The sequence below is a fragment of the Lycium ferocissimum genome, chromosome 6 (assembly GCF_029784015.1).
Source record: "Lycium ferocissimum isolate CSIRO_LF1 chromosome 6, AGI_CSIRO_Lferr_CH_V1, whole genome shotgun sequence".
Taxonomy (NCBI): Eukaryota; Viridiplantae; Streptophyta; class Magnoliopsida; order Solanales; family Solanaceae; genus Lycium; species Lycium ferocissimum.
This window is the reverse complement of record NC_081347.1, coordinates 7,853,485-7,871,237: the sequence shown is the minus strand read 5'-3', so window position 1 is coordinate 7,871,237 and position 17,753 is coordinate 7,853,485. Positions and strand designations below refer to the sequence as shown.

The window sequence follows — 17,753 nt, the reverse complement described above, 5'->3', positions numbered from 1 at the left end:
AAAAAATGAAGTTTTAAAGTTGTTGTCGGACCTGTTTATGCTCACTTTAGGCCAATTTTACGGCTCGAAAATCAAATTTACGGACCGTAAATCCGTAACAGTGTACTGGATCTTTTTTACGGCCAGTAAATTCTGCTGGAGTCGGTAGAATACTGTTTAGTAAAACGTACATAACCTTTTATACAGATGTCCGTTTGACCTCCATAATATACCGTTGGAAAGGTATTTCAAAGAGATACAACTTTCATTAAGGAAGATTTCCCAAATACTCGCTTGAAGTGAGACCCTGCGCAAACTCGCTTGAAAACATGCTCTGTAGGGTAGCTTCTGACTTTGTTTTGTCCTAAGACTCTTCTTATGACTTCATTAGGTTTCAAAACACTTTAAACACCTCCCATCTTGGTTCCATTATATCATCATCTTACGAGTCAAACCTTAGCCCGAAGGCACGAGGTGTTATAGATTATCATTATGGGAAAAGGACACAAATGGCCATTCGGCCCAAACTATTGACAACCGGATGGCCCAAGAAGCTTAAAAGACAAATTTTTAGCCTTTTTAAAATAATTTCATTTTTAGCCATTTTTCAACTAATTTCAGCATATGTGTAGAAATTGTATCATTGTTGTATAGAAACAATCTATCATATGTATAGAAATTGTATCATTGCTATATAGAATATGTATCCCTACAATATGTGTTTAAAAAATGTATCATTATTGTATAATTTCTGTTTAATAAACGTATAATCGATGTATACTTACTAATTATACATATATTATACATGTTTTGGGATATTTTGAAGGCTCAATCAACGTATACTTACTAATTATACACATATTATACATATTTGGGATAGTTTTTGACGGTTCAATATGAAAAAATTTTCGTCGACTTTAGTCGCCACAAAAAAGTCGGCTCTTTTTGTAGTGTACTTTTAGTTGCGACTTCTTGATCTTAAAGTGGCAACAAAAAATCGTGATGATCTTTTGTAATGAACTTTTAGTGGCGACTTTAGTCGCTACAAAAAAGTCTGATTTTTCGTAGTAAGTGAGCTGATGGGCTAGCGCCTGAGAATAGTTTGGGCCAAAAGGCCAACTCGCAGTATTAAGCTCAAACGTGGGCCCAACAAATTCCTAATGGCTAGGTAGTGTCCTTTTTCCTATCATTATGGGTGTTTAACTCAACACCTAATTATATTTAAACGTGTCTTAATTTTTTCAATGATTTGTAAAGGTATACTCTATGACAAAATACCATTATTTATCGTCTTTTCCTATTTACTGGAAAATTGTTTTCGGGACAGCCTTTCTGGGGAGCCAACTTAAATAGGCTAAAGGTGGCTAGGCATTGTTTGCTTGTTCTGGGGCATACCATCTTTATTGGTTTTTAAAAGTTGCTTCCCTTAACGTGAGGCTAGAATTATACTGGACACATGCATGATTGGTCAATTGAGCAAATGCTTCTAGGGCCATAATTCGATTTATATTAAATGCACAACCGCAAAATGGAACATTAAAATGAGAGTGGTCCCTCCAGACCTATAATTTCTCTTGAAATAGTAGGTTCTTTTGAGTGGTTAGCAAGGGCAAACACCTACATAACTTAAACAGGAAAATTGCATTATTAGCCACTTTTAGGGCCGCTATGTAATTAAAAGATATCCAGTATTTAAAATATAGTCACAACTAATTTGAGCGGCGGAGATGTTTTTTGAGTTCCAACTTCACTCTGTATCCAGAAGTTTGAACTGTGTAGAGTGCTGAAAGTTCGAACTATATAGTTAAAAGTTCGGGCATGTGTCCCGAAGTTCAATTGTTGTGGTTCCAACTTCAGGCCATTGAAGAAGAAATATGCAGGAGAAGAAGAAAGAAACAGCATTGATATAATCTTCTTATGATTTGATGACGAAATAGTACATATGTTCCTGAAATTGTGTCCTTAACAAAAAACATAAGTTCCAAAGGAATACAGAGTCAAATGAAAAGAAAACAAACAAGTGTTATGAGCTCAAAGCATTTATCTTATTCTTTTCTTTACATTTCATTCTTGACAAATCAATTCTAAAAGAGATGCCAATAAATAGAAATAAGCTTCACAATTATTTTATAATGATGAAAAGGTAGTGGAATATTGTTCCTATATTGAGAATGTCACCACCTTCCTTCAATTTCCCACAAACCAATCCAACACGAAATTTATGTAACAAAAATAAACGTGAAAAGTATTTTAAACATATTTTAGACTTATAATCTTAATGAGTACCACTTACATTCTTGGTTTAACCTTAGCTCTTAAAGGATTTTTCATCACCACAGTAAATTGCAACTTCTCACTAAAATCCACTTTACTATCTTTCGGGTAAGCGAACCATTCAAATTCTTGAACCATTCGCGCCAACATCAAATTCACATGTACCGTTGCCATACCCAAGCCAGGACAAATCCTTCGCCCTACCCCGAATGGCATCATCTTCACCCCTTTCACACCCGTTATGTCCGCGTCCTCCCGCCCGGATATAAACCTATCCGGATCAAACTTATCCGGGTCGGACCAAATGTTCGGGTCATGAGAAATCCCGTGTGTGAAAAACTCCACGTTAGCATCCATAGGTATGTCATACTCGCCCAATTTAACTGGCTCTGTTACTGTATGGGTTAGTGTAAAGTATGTTGGTGGGTGTTTACGTAAAAGCTCTTTTACAACAGCGTTTAAGTAGGGCATCTTTTCCATATCATTCTCGTCAACCTTTTTATCACCCACTACTTTTTTGATCTCCTCGTACATTTTATCTTGTATGCTAGGGTTTTCGATCAATCTCCCTATGGCCCACTCTAATGCCGTAGCCGTCGTGTCGGTCCCACCGTTCAAAAACTCCGAACATAGTGTTACGAGCTCTGGATTTGTCGGTCCTGACTTTCTACCTATCAAGAAGACAAAAATAAGTAAATAAGAATGGGAAAATTACAGTCTAATGTCTTTGAGTGATCTAGTTTACAAAATATGACCAAATGTATAGGTTTGTATATTTATACATATAATATACATATATTATACATATAATACATACCTATACATATACTATACATAATCAGTGTATAGATTTTGTATATTCAGCCATATTAGTAAATAAGCTTGGCTCAACTGTACATATTGGTAAGTTATACTTTCTAAATATTGGTAAGTTGTACTTTCTCTAACTGTTCAAACTTTTAGATAACCTGATTGTCAGTTCAGTATTACCTTCGACTTTAACGTCGAACAAAGTGTCTAGATACGAAAACGAGGCTGCAGTCTTGTCGGACCCAGGATTTTGTACAGCTTTACGACGTTTCTCGATCAAAGGGACGAGGGTTTCGATTTGTCGTTTACGAACTTCTTTAACTCTTTTACGTTGTTTGTAACCAACAAATAAGCTCAACATCGGAAGATAATCATCGACCCTGGGATTAAGCACAACCAAAACCTCCTTCATCGTTTGATCAACAGTTTCAACCATTTTCTCTTCCATTTCAACACCAAAACACATAGCCACAAGAATCCAAAACACCGCGAAACGCGCGTTCTTCAGCACCCAAACAACGTTGTTATTGGCCTCAGCATCCATACGAATTCTTTCGATCATTTTATCCATAGCCAGTTCTCTACAATTGCGAAATTCTTTCAATCTACTCGAACTAAGCATGTTTTGTACCATATTTTTTCTAAGGGACCGCCACACCGGACCGTAACTCGCTGCATTGACGGTGAATTGGTTGCAACTGAAGATTGTTTTGGTCGGGTTTTCTTTCGGACGGGTAGCGAAAATTTGACCCTTTGTGATTAAAGCTTCGTAAGCTAAATCAGCACTAGTGATAACAATCATAGTACGTGCACCCATTTTGAGTGTGAAAATTGAACCATATTTAGGTTTGAGATCTCTAATGTATTCGAAGAATTGCTTACCGGAACCGGCGACTTGAAAAAGGTTGCCGACAACCGGCCAACCCGGTGGACCTGGAGGAAGATTCAGGTTCTTGGATTTGGTTTTTTGGGTTAACAGGATGATGAAAAATGTGAGGAGAAAGGCGAAAGCTGTGAAAATGAAGTACTCCATTGCAAGTAAAATGAATTGAGTGGAAAAACTGGGGAGACTTTAGGAGTATTATATAAGAAAGGAAAGGCTTGAAATTATAGGTGGGAATAATAAATGCTGCTGAAGTAAAGAAATTAATGAAACACTATTTAGTTTCGGGGATAAAAAGCAACTTGCTAGCTATCGTATATGTAAAACTCATGCATGCATTAATGTAAAGCAAGGTAAAGGAAACTAGGAAAGGTAAAATTGTTATAAAAATAAAAAGTATAGTATGTCATCACTGTACCTATATTACAGATGAAGTACATTAAACATGACACGCGACCTAAAATTAATTTTATTTTCAGGGGCGAAGGTAGTCTTTAGGATAGAGGTTCAGTAAATATGTATAAAAATTAAATATATATAAAAATTAAATTCAAACTGCGATTACGATAGCATTTGAATTCATTAGTCATCCTCTTCAAAATACAAAAGTTTAAAAATCGTATTTAACTTCTAGGTACATTTATTTAGGTCTATGTTTTCTATCTAAAGGTATATGTAAACACGCAAATAAAGGTTAATATAAAGGAAAGGTTATTCGTGAATTAATCCCCAGTACAGAAGAAGTACACCAAACACATAACTTAAGGATAAAACTTTCGCCAAGGCAGTTTAACGTACACTTTTTATGTCTATAATGTGATATTTTTTGTTTCTCAAAAATCAAATTATGTGAACATTGACTAATATTTTAAAATAAATTTTCTCATTATATTGACATGAGAAGAGTTGCAACTTATAGTACTTTTCGTATAGTTTTTGAATATCTACATTTCAGTTGAAAACATTGAGTCGATTTAATCCAAAATTAACTTCGAAAATTAGTAAACTGACTTTCGATAAGCGAATAGCGTCACATAAAGTGAACGGAGGGAGTACTATATATATAAATATAGAAAAATATTATCCTAGTATATCTATTGTGATTTTCCTAGTATATCTATTGTGATTTTCTAGAGAGATGAATTCCTTCTGTATTCTAACTTCACCGTTAACCGAAGATCAGAATTATATGTCGGTACACACAGTACTGAAATTTTAGTACATGGAATATTTTAATTATTCTCATTTGAGATGAACTTAAATAAAGCTACATAATTTAGTCAAAGTCCCAAATTTGTTTAGAAGTACAGAGTGGCGAAAAAGACGAGAAGGAAAAGGGTATCATTTAGACAGAGGTGTCGGTATCAATCCAACCACCTTACTACTAGTCATTAAAATTTCAAATGGAAAAAAGAGTTACTAATAGAGATTACAACAACAACAACCCAGTGAAATCCCACAACGTGAGGTCTGCGAGGGTAGAGTGTACGCAGACCTAACTCCTACTAAGGCAGGACGGTTGTTTCCGAAAAACCCTCGGCTCAATAGAAAGCATAAAAACATAAAAAGAGGTTAGATAAGGCCAAGAGATTCAAAGCGATATGGAAATGAAAATAACTAAATCGACTAAGCCATGATGAAGCAGTTTGTAAAGGAGCAGTAGCTATCACAGATAAAATAAGATAATCAAAGTACAGAATAACAAATAGTAGCAGAAATCAAAGCACAAGAACTTATATCGCGATAATGTGACTACTAATATGAAAGGATAAACGTTACTATCTACTAGCCTTCTACCCTAATCTGAGTCCTCCATACCCTTCTATCTAAGGTCATATCCTCGTGTCAGAATCGCGCTATATCCGTCTAATCACCTCTCCCCAATACTTCTTCGGCCTACCCCTACCTCTTCTGAAACCATCCATGGCCAACCTCTCACACCTCCGCACTGGGGCATCTGTGTCTCTCCTCTTCACATGTCCAAACCATCTCAGTCTCGCTTCCCGCATCTTGTCTTCCACCGAGGCCACTCCCACCTTGTCCCGGATAGCCTCATTCCTAATCCTGTCACTCCTGGTGTGCCCACACATCCATCTCAACATTCTCATCTCGGAAACTTTCATCTTTTGAACGTGAGAGATCTTAACTGGCCAACACTCCACCCCATACAACATAGTCGGTCTAACCACCACTTTGTAGAACTTGCCCTTAAGTTGTGGTGGCACCTTCTTATCACATAAGCACTCGCCGAGCCTCCATTTCATCCACCTCGCCCTAATACGATGTGTGACATCATCGTCAATCTCTACACTGCCTTGTATAATAGACCCAAGATACTTGAAACTACTTGTCTTCTGGATGAGCTGGGTACCAAGCCTCACTTCCACGCCAGCCTCTTGAGGTGCTTCACTGAACTTACACTCCAAGTACTCTGTCTTGGTCCTACTCCAAGTTACTAATAGAGATTGACGGTATTAATTTACAACAGAGATCTAATGGTCGAAAATGTAGACAGTTGATTTGAACTAGGAAGAAGAGAAAAACAGAGAACTATAAGAAGGTTTGAAGCGTGATATATATGTTAGCACTCGTGCAAACACAATTTGAAGATCTCTATTTTCCTACTGAAAAACAATCTATGGCTATTTCCCACTAAATGTCGGTGGAAAAAAACAAAAAAGTAGTGTTTTCACATAAAAAAAACTAGAAAATTTTCTAGCGTTTCAATGGGAATCTGTTTCCTGTCATGCATGTCGGTGGGAATGAGGTAGGAAAATCATTTGTATCACAAATTTCTCACTGAATGTTGGTGGGAAAAACTTCTCTTTCTAGTAGTGAAAAGAGTGGTTATTATTAGTTAATAATCTTAGTGACATCACTTTTTTAAAATAAGCACTTTTGACCTTCCAAAATCTTTGGCAAACAGGCTAGTACGTCTGCTATACTACTCAAAAACACTTATTTTTCCTCTAAAACCTTGGCCAAGCACCTCAACTTTTTATAACAAGTACTTTTGGCTTCTTAGAAGATTGCCCAATCAGACTAGTCCATTCAAAATAAGTGTGTCCTTTCGGATTTAACTTTTAAAATAAAAGAACTTTTTTTTTGTCATGGGTCATTTGCAAGATTTCCCTTCAAAGGCACTAGTCTTTAATTTTTGTCCCTCAAATTGTTGGTCTTTAATTTTTGCCCTTCGCCTAATACCCCGAGGTTATGGGTTCGAACCCCGGCTCAGTTAAAAAAAAAAAAAAAAAAAATCGCAAGGCAGAAGTTTGTAGCAAAAGTTAGGCCTTAAGGCAAAAGTTTGCATTAAGGACAACTTTTAACCAAAATTATGCCTTAAGGCAAACCTCTGTTTGAAGGCCTAACTTTTGCCCAAAATTAAGCATATTCGGGCAAAAGTTAGGCCTCATGGCAGGGGTTTGCCTTAAGGCAAACTTTTGCCCATACTCTATCTAGGTGCAAACTCTACCTCCAAAACTCTGCCTTGCGATTACTTTTTTTTTTTTTTTTGACTGAGCAGGAGTTCGAACCCGAAACCCATAAATTTTTAGGTGAAGGATAAATATTAACAACCAACAATTTGAGGGCCAAAAATTAAAGACCAGTGCCTTTGAAGGACATCCGGCGAAAAAAGAAAAAAAAAAACACATCTACTTTTAAGCTTTCTGCTTTGTTGTAGTAGTAATTGTAGTAGTATTACATTTTCAAACTTTGACCTTTTTTCATTAGTTCACGACGTACAATAGCTCAAAATAGCAGACCAAATCATGGGGAAAAAAGAGAGGAGGCCCTAATGCAATAATGCAATAATGGATGCTGTATACATATATATATGCATCTTTTTGTTTGATCCTAGCATGAAATAATTGTGCAAGCAGGCACTAAAGTCAAAAAGAGAGCTCCGCATATATGACGATAAAAAAATTGTCTGTACTCGATATATAAACTATTTTTATTATGATTAAGTAATTTAATGGTGAAATAATATATATTAACTAATTATAATTAAGTAAATAATATTTATATGCAAATCACTGTCATATATCTATATATTGATTTGGTATAAAAATGGATTGCGTGTACGACAAAACAAGTTTACCTATATGCCACCCTGCCAAGTTCTTCTACATCTCTCGTAAAGGTTTTACTATTATTTATTCTTTTTATTTCTTTTTATTTATGTTACGGTTTTTATCAAGCATAGAAACGGGCCTTTTAATAAAAATAAAAATAAAAACTAAGAGAAAACACTCGATAGCAAGAAAAACCAGCCCATATTTGGATATCTATGTTTTACATAAATATCCTAAAATTCTTTATACAATTTAATATTAAAAAATCTAAAAATGCCTAACTAATACTAACATACATATTAAGCAATATTGTACTACTTTGAATTTTCTCTAAAGTATCTATCAATATTCTTGATTTATCTACTACTGTATTCATTTACTGTAAGCATTACGGTTGAAAAGTTCAACTAAAATTGCACTAACTAAATTCCGAACCGATTCATCGAACCCTATCTAGTAGACGTATGTCATTACGTATCAAACTGTTGTGAAGAAAGAAAGGTTAATTAAAGCCGCAACGCTAGGAGAACTCTCAAGATGACATAAACAAAAAGTGTTGTGTTGGTAGCTCTGGAAGCACCGATAGCTTTTCACTCATTACGGAATAGTTGGTTTAGTTACCTATCAATAATTTAAATACCAAGTAATCTAAGGCATAAATGGTACTATATTTGTAATTTTTTTAATTTTCTTATTCCTTTTTCATTTGTATATAGCTTTTTTATGTTGTTACGCATTGAAAAATGGGAAACTTACCTAAATGTACACTTTGGCCATCTAATGTATCACATATGGCTGAAGTATACACTGTCTATACACTTCAGCTATATAGGTATGTATAGTGTTAAAATTGAGACAAGGACGAGAATTTAGAGAGACAAGAATAATGGGAGAATTCTTTGTATTCATCATAATGACCTCCTTATACAGAAGTAAGGTCCTTCTTCAAGTCTAATAAGGTAAGCCTAATCCAATAAGACTACATATTCTATATTACCATAATTACAATTACACCATAATAACTATTACGATTAGACTAGAATAGAGTTACATACCCCCTCCCCCCCCCCTCCCCCCCTCTCAAGTTGGAGCAGAGGGTCTCGAATGCCCAACTTGTCAATCAAATATTGATACATCGGCCAATTGCTCGTTGGTTGACACATGACTGGTAAGTATTATACCGGATTGAAGTGCGTCCCGGACATAGTGACAATCGACTTCAATATGTTTAGTCCATTCATGAAACACCGGATTTCGTGCAATATATAATGCCACTTGACTATCACAGTACATTTTCACTGGAGATTTATGTTCAACGCCCAAACTATGCAAAATTCCCTTTAACCATTTCAATTCACAAACTGTCATTGCCATTGATCGGTATTCCGCCTCCACTGACAAAAGGTATTGCGTGCGACAAAGCAAGTTCACTATATCCCACCTGACCAAGTTCTTCTACAACTCTTGTGAAGGATTTACTATTATTTATTCTTTTTATTTCATTTTATTTATGTGACAATATTTATCATGCATGGAGTTTACTAAAAAAAAATTGAGAGAAAAGACTCTATATCATAAAAACCACCTCATATTTGGATATCGATTTTTTACTTAAGTCTCCTAAAATTCTTTATAATTCATATAAAAAGAATCTCAAAATACCTTACTAATATTAACATGCATGTTAAGCAATACTGGACTCCTTTGACTTATCTCTAAAGTATCTATCACTATTTTTGATTTATCTACTAGTGTTATTCATTTAATGTATTTGCATTACGGTTCAAAAGTTCAACCAAAATTTGCACTAATTAAATCGAAGTTTTTTTGGAACCGATACCATCGAACCCTCGTATGCCATTACGTATCAAACTATTGTGAGAAACTAGAGGTTAATTAAAGAGGCAATGCTGGGAGAACTCAGAAGATGACATAAAAAAGAGTTGTGTTGGTAGCCACAGATAGCTTTTCACTCATTACGTACAGCATAGTTGGTTGGAAGATTTGGCAAAGAGGCCACTACCAAGTTTTAATTTGCAACAAAGTTCTTCTTATTATCGGTGAGCCGCTGCCCCTCATACTCTTCTTTCCCTTTTTGGGTCGAAACCAAAAACCAGACGAAATAGTAGGTATAAAGTAAATTGCCCAATGTTTCCAAATTAGTCCAACTTCATACCTTTTGCTTTAATATGCGTTGGATATTGCACAGAAGTGCGATTGCGACTAATCGGGAGCTTGCGTATGTAAACGTAAGGGCGTTGAGAATTGTTTTTGCTTTTTTTGCTAACGGATGCCCTACCTGATCCATTTCAAATCCAGCCGGAGGTCTTCGAGCCGGTGATATAACACAGGGTCTTCCAAAAGTAGAACAGGTGTTAGAAGTGCGTTCGAATGGCGCGGATTCCTATTGCTTTTTTTCCAACAAGGCCACTCATTTTCTTTTTCATTTAATTTTTCGGATTAAGGTTTAGAACAGGGAGCATGGGGCACATTTCATCATTTTTAAATGTTTGGATGTTTAAACTTATACTCTTTAGTCCCTTTCACTTCTCTTAAAATATTCATTTCTCTTCTTAGCTTGGAACTCCCAAACTTGCAGCCGAATCTTCCTCTCCCCCAAGCTCCAATAATCTTTAGTTGTCGTACCAAGGTATTTTCTTTAATTATGCTACTCCGTCGGAGCATTTTGAGCTCCATATTGCCCTGAAATTCTTTATTTATTTTTTTCAATCTTGACAAAAACCTAGTGTTCATAAAGATCTGCTTTTTTTTTTTCAAAACCTTAGAAGTTTTGCCTGTTTTATCGTCGAAATGTGTGTTATTTATACTTATTTTGCTTGTTTCGATCTTTCTTTTTATGTTTTTGCTTTTTGAAATTATATTATGGTCTATTACTAGACTTTTGGTTGATTATTCTTATTTTTATAACGTGGTTGATCAACGTCTCTATTGTTTGTATATAGATCGTATAAATGCCTAGGTATAAAGGAAGAGGAGGAATAATACTCCCCCATTCTTGTGATATGGTTCAAACCTGTTCTAATTCGAATTGTAAGGATAAAAAAAAAGTGGTGAAGAAGTTAGCCGAGACGGAAAAAGAAAAAGAAGTGCAGAAGCTGCGAGTCAGTCCTACTCAGACCCCATGGATGAGTGTAGTGTGGATGTTGATGAAGGAGATAGAGTTGAGAGTGATGGTTATGTTTCTGAGGATAGTTCAAAGCAGTCTAGTGCTGCTGAAGATGTTAATCATTTGTCCTTGCCATATTGTGCAAAGACAATTAATGTTGAAAAGTATGGTTTGATTAATTGGCTGGATGGTTATGATTCTTTTCCAGCAAAAGTTACTGTTAGGAGCAAGCTGAACTTGTTTGCTGACTTTAACAAAGTGTTGAGAGATCAAAAACTAAGGAAAATGTGGAAGCGTTCCTGTTTTGGTTAGTTTAGAAAACTATCAAAATTCTTCATCAATTTCAATGGACGGATGATCTACTATCTGCTTCTTCGTCATGTCGTGGAGAGTAAGAAGCGTGAAATGTGGTTCCTCGTGAACGACAAGCCTGTATGTATTGGCTTGAAGGAGTTTGCTTTGATCACCAATTTAAATTGTAGATCCTACCCCAGCCAATCTAGAGAGGACATGGCAATTAAGAAAGGGGTAGCATTCTGCTCAAAGGTTACTCGAAACAAGAAGATTTCATCAGAAAGGCTATTGTCGGTGATAAGAAGGCCTAGGCTAAATAAAGAAGAAAAGCTTAAATATTGTCTTGTGTGGTTTTTGCATACAATTTTGATGGCCAAAGATGTGTCCAGGGGTGTGGACCATGATATGATTAAAATGGCTGACAATTTGGAATTCTTCCAGAGCTATCCTTGGGGAAAGGAATCCTTTGAACTTACCTTGGAATACTTGAAGAACAAGGTAGACATTCTCAGGCACTACTAAACCCACGTTGATAAGAAGATGCCATCATATGCTCTCTACGGTTTCCCCTAAGCATTCATGATAAATATTATAAACTACAGCTATAGTAGAGTATAGAATGTGTGTGATTTATTTTTACAATCAGCGATTATTTTTGTCATTATAGGTCTGGGCTTATTAAGCTTTCTCCACACTTGGACTATATCTTTGGAAAAATCAGATGAGGTTCCTTTGCCTATTCCTAGGATGTTGTAACACCTCATACCTCCTAACTAAGTTACGTTCATAATTTGAGACTTAGAAACCAAGACGGAGTGTGTTGAGATTGAAATCGCCTCAGAACGGTAAAAGTGCATCCACGTCAAAATGTACGGGCCATACATTTTTGTTGGAGACGTACTTCTTGAACGTACCTTACGGGGGAAAATCATAAGTCACTGGAATTTGACAATTCCAGGTACGGCCTAAATGTACGGGACGTACATTATTGTACAGGGCGTACTTCTTGGCCGTACAATTTGTACGAGATGTACTTTAAAGTACGGGCTGTACTTTTCATCACGTACCTCACAGACTAAAAATCCTAGCTTCTGGAAATTGACATACGAGGTACTTCCATAATATAAGGGACGTACAATGTATGGGCCGTACATTGTGCCCATACTTTCCTCGCTTCAGCAAATAGTATAAATACGTGGGTTCATTTTTTAATCCCACTTTTCATATTTCCAAGCCCTGGCACGAAGTTCTTCTCCTTGTACCATCAAGATACACTAAGGTAAGCCTATTCCAAGCCTTTTAAGTGAATTCTAACATGTATCTGTGATTTTTAAACAAGAATCCATTGTTGCTAACCTATAGTTTTCAAGAAAACCCATCTCAAGGCTCAAGGTTCAAGCTTTTGAAGTTTGGTTACAAGTTTTGGAGCGTTTACAGGTATATAGGATTTCTATCTACGTGTGGGAACATCATTGTTCTTCCCCACGCCGCGTTCTTCCATGATTATACGAAAGTTCACCAAAACTAGGATTCTAGACATGTTCATGATAACCCTAAGTGCATTTACCAAGATATACCATGTTTGCTTTAATAATTCGTTATTGTGTTCTTAATATTCCCTTTTGGTTATTGCGAGTCTGTCCGTATTCCATGAAAACTCATACTTTGCATTCCATGGATTTTTAAATGCAAGATATGAACTTTTATGTTTATTTTCATGAACTTCTACATGCTTCCATGTTTTCATACAAGTTATACTATATATCTATCTTCATGTTACAATACAATCACGAATTATGGTTACAATCATGTTTATATAATTCATGGGCTAGCAAGCCAATTATATCCATGTTGATGTTTTGGGAGTGGCACAAATTACCGACAAGGTTCAGACAGCCTGAAACTATGTATGCCAGCATAGGATAAGGATCGCTCCGCCCAATTAGGATGATTCCTTCATGTTTACCCATTGCGGGTTATTGGATCCAGTCATGTCTTGTACCCCAACAAGGTACAGGATGGCTTAGCTGATCGGGCAGAGATTAGACGCTACGTGCTTACGTAGTGGTTACATGTCGGTTTTACTAATGCTCTCCACAGATATCTTTATAGACTTAAAATATCTTATTCATGTTACACATATTCATGTTCATGTTCAATTTACAGATACAGTTTCAATTTCAGTTCCGTTATTTCATGTGCCATACTTATTTCATTCAGTTGTTTTACATACCAGTACAATCTGAATGTACTGATGTCCCCTTTTATTTGCCTGGGGCCTGCATTTCACGATACAGATTTACAGGACGACGATTCAACTCGTTAGGACTTTGCATGTATCAGCTATTGGTGAGCCCCATCTCATTTGGGGTTTTATCTTTATTTATTTATTATCAGTTATGCAGTAAAGGCATATCGAAGGCCTTGTCTCGGAAAACAGTTTAGCAGTCAGACTCATGTTAGAGGTTTCATAGACTAGACTAGTTCAGTTATGTCATATCATATATTCAGAATCATATAGCCAGTATTGGCTCAGCATTTATCATTTAATTTCAAACTTATGATTTATTAACCTATGCTTCATTCTCACCATGCATGTTATAGTATATTCCGCATCAGTACATGCCCCATGTTGATTCAGCAAGCCATGTGGTTCGCTCGGTCGCATGCAGCAAGGCACCGAGTGCCGTGTTACACCCAGACCATGGTTAAGGGCGTGACAGATGCTTAGGTGGCACTACAAAAAAAAAAAAAGATAATTTGCGAAGGTTGAAAGTTGCAATTCACGGAGGTTTTAGCCTCCGCTAGTTGCTATAAGAGGCTAAAACCTCCGCGAATTGCAACTTTCAACCTCCATAAATTGCCCATTTTTTGGTAGTGTATGACACACCACAAAAATGGAGCGATTTACTGAAAGTGATCCATTTAGGATTCGAGCTGGAGTTTCACAAGTATAAATTTGGAGTCTATTATTAATATTTTGCTTATTTGTAGGTTGTGCGTGCTTACATCATCCCTACAATGCTTGAGCTTAAACAGGACTATATGAAAGACTTCTTGGAATTTGATGATAAGGTTAAGGATCCAATCATAGATAAATTGAAGCATGAATTGGAAGGTGTGACCGTATTGGTTACACCAAAGAATGGCTCGAAGGCTCCTAGTAGGTTGGAAAAGGATCCCAAGAATAATTCTGATGAGGAGGATACTCAGTATGCCTCAAAGCCTCGTAGTAGATGTGGAAGGGAGCCCGAGAAGCTCTCATTTGATGGGGAAGATATGCATTCAGAAGATTTAGGTGGCAATGTTGCTTGGGACGTCTAAGGGTCGTGTCGCACCAAGTGGGGGCCCATCAGAGCAGATAGAGCAGGTGGAACTGCAGCAGCGTGTGGATAAAATGGAGGAGTCTCTGAATGTTCTTTTCGCTTATGTGGAGGCGGAAAAATTTAGAAGGAGCGTGAAGGCGAAGAAGAAGCAAGAGAATCCCAAAGAGAAAGGTGAACATGTTGATTTTTTTTTTTTGTTGTAAGTATGATGTAATTTGCATTCTTTTTAATTATGTCCAAAAAATTCAGTGCAAGCACATATGGAACGATCTACTATCAACAAAGTGAATGTAGGTGTTGAGCGAACTGCTGAGGTCCCTAGACCAGCTGCTGAGGTTAAGCAGGTTGATATCCCTAGACCAACTATTGTTATTGAGAAGGTTGAGGTCCCTAGACCAGTTTCTAAAGTTGAGAAACTTGAGAAGGTTGAGCTCCCTATGCCAACTACTCAAGCTGAGATGGCAGCAGATGTTCCTGCGCCAACTGCTGAAGTTGAAAAGGCAAAAGTTGTCCCTACTCATGTTAATGAGAAGGATGCTAGTGAGCCGAATCAAGCTGATGTTGAGTTTGACTCTAAAAAATTTGTGTCGGGCGTCCTCGCCCAGATTAATTGTTCTTTGGACAAGTGAATTGGTATTTGGATTGTAAAAAATAAGTATTTTTGGTTGGATGTGTGGTGGAGAATGATAAACAATCACTACTACTGCTTAATATGACTGTTTGGGTGTTTTGATCACTACTAATGCTTAATATGACTATTGTGTATCTATATGTGTTGTTGCCTTGAGAATTTGGATGTGCTTAAGTATTTTTGATATTTTCAAATATGACTATTTTAACAAATAATTAATTTGACTGTTATGTATTGTTGCCTCGTGAATTTGGATGTGCTTAAATATTTTGGATGTCTTCAAATATGACTATTTTAACAAACAATTAATTAACTGTTATGTATCTAAGTGTGTTGTTGCCTTGTGAATTTGGATGTGCTTAAATATTTTGGATGTCTTCAAATATGACTGTTTTTATGAGTAGTAGTCACATTTTAATAGAATTATCAGCTACAATGATTGTTGATCATCGACTGTGAGTTAATATTTACTATTATCGACTATGAATAAAGTTTATACACATACTCAATAGAGATGTTGTAACGCTTGAGGACAAACAAATATATTTTTAAATCCGCTTCATATTATTCATAATTGTTCATACGCCCAAAATAAAAGACCCAATCTCACTACACCCCTATTACACATTTTCATATAGCAAACACCGCTAATACATCATAAAAATCATATTTAGTCCATTCACTTTCTCTTTAGCCATCATCAACCTCTGTTTTAGTTCATCCCTCTCAATTTTGGTCTTTCTCAGCATGTCTTTCAAGTGATCCTTTTTTTCTTCAGATTCTCTTAACAATGACTGAAGTGATTCCCCATTCTCTGAAGATTCTCTGAGCCTATTTTGCAGTTCAAATTTGATTAAGCCTTTTCATGTTGGTGTTTCAGATCCACCTAGGCTCCTTCTAGGTCCTTGGCTCATTTGAGATTTTTTTTGCTGTTGTGTCGAGGTGTGGATCAATAAACCTAAAATAGTCGCAGCCACCATATTCCTAAAACAAACACCAATCGAGTAGAGGTTTTTATACTGAAACCACATAAAAACGTATACCTTGGGAATTAGAAACTCACAGTTCCAACTTCCAACTGCACAATTAAAGAATCTGCGACCTGGATTCTTTGTGGTGTTTGATGTCTTCAAGACAGTGTATTCACCGCAGAAACAAATGTCGGGATCTTGTGGTTGAGATGCTTAGGATATATGAGACATTTTGGATGTTTTGATCAAGAAAAAAGATAATTGAGGAGTTTGATCAAGAAAGATAATATAGAAGTTTGATCAAAAAAAGAGACTATGGAGGTGTTTGATCAAGAAAAGAGACAATAGATGAGTTTGAATTTTGGGTCGGTTTTATATGGGGATGGGTGTATTGTCACTGTTGTAAATTTAAGAATTTTTTATTTTATTACCGTTGTAAAAAAAAAAAATATGTGGCTGGGTCACTCAAAATAAAGCCAAGTGTTCTGGGTCAATTATAAACTAAACTGATAATAAACCACTATAAACAATAATAAATCATCGTCACAAACTATTATAGACCGTTCCAGTTGATTATAAACCATAGTAATAAAGGCGACTGTTGGAATGAGAGGGCTCCTAAATTTGCACAAGTCCAACAGACCCAAAAAAAAAAAAAGGTGAACCCCAAACCCCAAATCTAGAAAAAGGGATAAATAAATAATATAAAATAAATAAAAAGACCTGTTCCCATTTAAACATTGTAATACCACTTTAATAAATCATGTGAGATTTCCCATCCGTTAGACACACGATCAAAAGAGTTTAAGCACATGTAATGGCCCTTAAATCACTAATATTTCTCTAAAAAATCCATAAATAATAAAATAAAATAAATAAAAATACTTGATACTATTTAAACATTATAATAACACTTTCATACATCATATGAGAGTTCCCATACATTAGATACATGATCCAAAGAGTTTCAGCACACGTAATGGTCCTTAAATCACTAATATTTATCTAAAAAAGTCATAAATAAATAAAATAAATAAAAAGACTTGATGTTATTTAAACATTATAATATCACTTTAATACATCATATGAGAGTCCTCATCCATTATACACATGATCCAAAGAGTTTAAGCACAAGTAATGGTAATCATATCACTACTATCCAATTAGTCTGACAACAAGTCATTGTTCTCAAAGCACAATCTTGTTCTAAGGAACCAATAAGTTTGCTTAAACTCTTAACTCTTTGGATCATGTTTCTAATGGATGGAGACTCTCATATGATGTATTAAAGTTTTCTTATAATGTTTAAATGAGATCAAGTCTTTTTATTTATTTTATTTTATTATTTATGACTTTTTTTAGACAAATATTAGTGATTTAAG

General features: G+C 35.8%; 2 protein-coding genes across 5 annotated transcripts in view; one reads left to right on the top strand and one right to left on the bottom strand.

Annotated features, from left to right (window-relative positions):
- The window catches only part of LOC132059160 (cytochrome P450 77A1), a 40,160-nt gene extending 35,959 nt beyond the window's left edge, over nt 1-4,201 (bottom strand). Inside the window, exons 1-2 of one of the 2 annotated variants that reach the window (XM_059451688.1) lie at nt 3,244-4,201; nt 2,287-2,924 (exon numbers count right to left, since the gene is read on the bottom strand). In XM_059451688.1, the coding sequence (XP_059307671.1) occupies nt 2,287-2,924; nt 3,244-4,096 (1,491 nt within the window). In that variant the 5' untranslated portion in view covers nt 4,097-4,201. Of the gene's footprint in view, nt 1-1,880; nt 2,925-3,243 lie in introns of those variants that run through there. The other variant, XM_059451687.1, reaches the window with a different exon arrangement.
- Nucleotides 4,202-13,526: 9,325 nt separating this feature from the next.
- LOC132059158 (uncharacterized) lies at nt 13,527-15,534 on the top strand. 3 transcript variants are annotated; one of them, XM_059451684.1, is made up of 4 exons: nt 13,527-13,792; nt 14,048-14,359; nt 14,438-14,940; nt 15,019-15,534. In XM_059451684.1, the coding sequence occupies exons 3-4, from the start codon at nt 14,748-14,750 to the stop codon at nt 15,396-15,398; spliced, it is 573 nt and encodes a 190-aa protein (XP_059307667.1). In that variant the 5' UTR covers nt 13,527-13,792; nt 14,048-14,359; nt 14,438-14,747; the 3' UTR covers nt 15,399-15,534. The 3 variants fall into 3 exon arrangements, with proteins under 3 accessions (XP_059307667.1, XP_059307669.1, XP_059307668.1); XM_059451686.1 differs by lacking the exon at nt 14,048-14,359; XM_059451685.1 differs by lacking the exon at nt 13,527-13,792 and having other exon boundaries at nt 14,241-14,394.
- Nucleotides 15,535-17,753: the final 2,219 nt, after the last annotated feature.

Coding starts and splice junctions, on each gene's coding strand:
- LOC132059158 (XM_059451686.1), top strand. CDS start 14,748: ATGTTGCTTGGGACGTCTAAGGGTCGTGTCGCACCAAGTGGGGGCCCA. Junction 14,941..15,018: donor AGAGAATCCCAAAGAGAAAG/GTGAACATGTTG, acceptor CAAAAAATTCAG/TGCAAGCACATATGGAACGA.